Source organism: Elephantulus edwardii, unplaced genomic scaffold, assembly GCF_000299155.1.
Source record: "Elephantulus edwardii isolate Elephantulus edwardi_28Jun2011 unplaced genomic scaffold, EleEdw1.0 scaffold00053, whole genome shotgun sequence".
NCBI classification, from domain to species: Eukaryota; Metazoa; Chordata; class Mammalia; order Macroscelidea; family Macroscelididae; genus Elephantulus; species Elephantulus edwardii.
In genome coordinates, this window is record NW_006399803.1 from 6,129,837 (window position 1) to 6,131,883 (window position 2,047).

A 2,047-nucleotide genomic window follows, 5' to 3' on the forward strand; every position below is an offset into this window, starting at 1 on the left:
ATATATATTAACTGTAAGACTTCTAAAATGTACTTGGTTTGTCATATTTAAAGTTTACTTCTTTTTCCCTCTCAAAGTTAGCTGTGGGATATAATGGAAAATGCAGGAGTGAGTTTGAGAACATGCTAGAAGAGGGTTTGATTCTGAATTTAATTGTAGTGGCTCTTAGCTTTCAATTTTCTTATCAGTGAAGTAAGAATAATAATATTTGTCTAATGAGTTTATTGTGAGAGTTATATTAGATAACATACATAAAGCGCCAAACTCAGAGCCAATCATATAGCTGATGTTAAGTAAATGTTAAAAACAAATCTTAGAGTCATTTTGGGAGAAGAGCCATTTTGCTTTTTTAAGAGTTAGTATTTTCTTTCCAGATTGAGGCCTTGATAGAGTAGCTTTAGTGAAGAAATCAAATCCAATGTTGATTTGATTCAGACTCATAACACCACTCCATTGGGCTTCTGAAGCATTGAACCTTTACAGAAGTAGACTACCCTTCTGTCTCTTGAGGAGCAGCTGGTGGATTTGAACTCCTGAGCTTTTGGTTAGCAGTACAACATGTTACATATTATGCTGCTCAGACTCTTTGTTTACTGAATAGAAATGAATTATATTGCATTAAAATGTAATTTGTCCTGCTAAAGTTTTTAAAGGTTATTTTAAATGCTGATAGGCATATATATTGTTCACAGTGTTAACAATTCTCAAATTGATACTAGTATAAAGATAGTATAGTCCTCATCCAGAATCTTATGAGTCTGAACTCCTGAGATATGTTCTATATTTAAATTAAAATTTTCTAAAGTTTTAAATAAAAGTAGTTATCTAATTATTATAAGTGACTTTATCTTTAAAGTTCTATCTCGTAGCCATATGCACCAGATGAAATATTTGGTTATAGAATAACTACATTAAACTAATTTATTTGCTATTATATTAGTGACAATTTCTATTCAGAAATATTCTTATATTTGTTATTCTGTGTCCTTCATTTTTCCAGGAGCTGACCAGTGCTTTAATGCATATAAAACTGCATCTTTTTATTCAGATCTTTACACTTGCATTCTTCCCAGCAACAATATGGCTTTTTCTCCAGCTTTTATCAATCACACCCATCAATGAATGGCTTTTAAAAGGGTATGTTTAAATCTTTTGAGGGGTTCACTTTTAATAGGGCGTCTTTAAGTGACTTTATTGTTCATAAGGTAACTATATACAAAGGAGCTTTTGTACAATATAATAAAACAATTTTTAACATTATTACTATCTTTAAAATAATATCATTTCCTTGAGGAGACCAAGCAGACAATTTTAAAATGGGATCTTAAAATACACTATCATGCTTAATCTCAAGCTTCTGGAATTGATACTTTTCAGAGAATTTTAAAGAGTAATAATTGAGAGAATAGAATGGACTAGATGACCGAAGATCGCAATGCATCTGTATCACATAGACTGTCAATTGGATTCTTTAACCTTTGCATTCAATTTTTTGCTAGATGCATGCAGATAATGAATGAGCAGAGTTTGTGTTTTTAAAACATAAAGAGGCTATATATCTATGTAACATGTATATAACAGATACAAATAAAGCCTTTACTTTTCCATTTTATCTTTAGTATAATAGTTGAATTAACAATAGAGTTTTATTAGAATATTTCTTCCAGTATAAATATACCATGTCTATTAAAAATACATTTAGTGGATTAAAAAAGTTATTTGAAGGAATTTGAAAAAGTAACTTCATTGCAGCATTATAGTATAATAGCAAAAATACTCATTTAGAGCCCAGAGATTGAGTTAGGAATTTTTGTCTGTCTTTGACTTGTTATGTAATATTTTTAAAAATCATTTAATTGAAAGTTTATAGAATATATTATTTTACCACTCAATAATTTATCCACAGTTTTTGGTTACACTGGCAGCAATAACTTCTGTGTAACAGCACTCTTCCTCCCACTCCCCAGGTAATTTCCCATTTGCCCTGATCATTCCTGTCTTCTGAACATTTTTTTTTTTTAGTAAATGTTGCCCTTTTGATTTCATA

General features: G+C 30.0%; 1 protein-coding gene across 1 annotated transcript in view; it reads left to right on the forward strand.

The window, feature by feature from the left end:
• Window positions 1-2,047, forward strand: part of SLC10A7 (solute carrier family 10, member 7) — a 395,560-nt gene that overhangs the window by 20,760 nt on the left and 372,753 nt on the right. Inside the window, exon 3 of the mRNA XM_006887000.1 lies at window positions 1,001-1,137. Coding sequence (XP_006887062.1) covers window positions 1,001-1,137 — 137 coding nt within the window. The remainder of the gene's footprint in view (window positions 1-1,000; window positions 1,138-2,047) is intronic.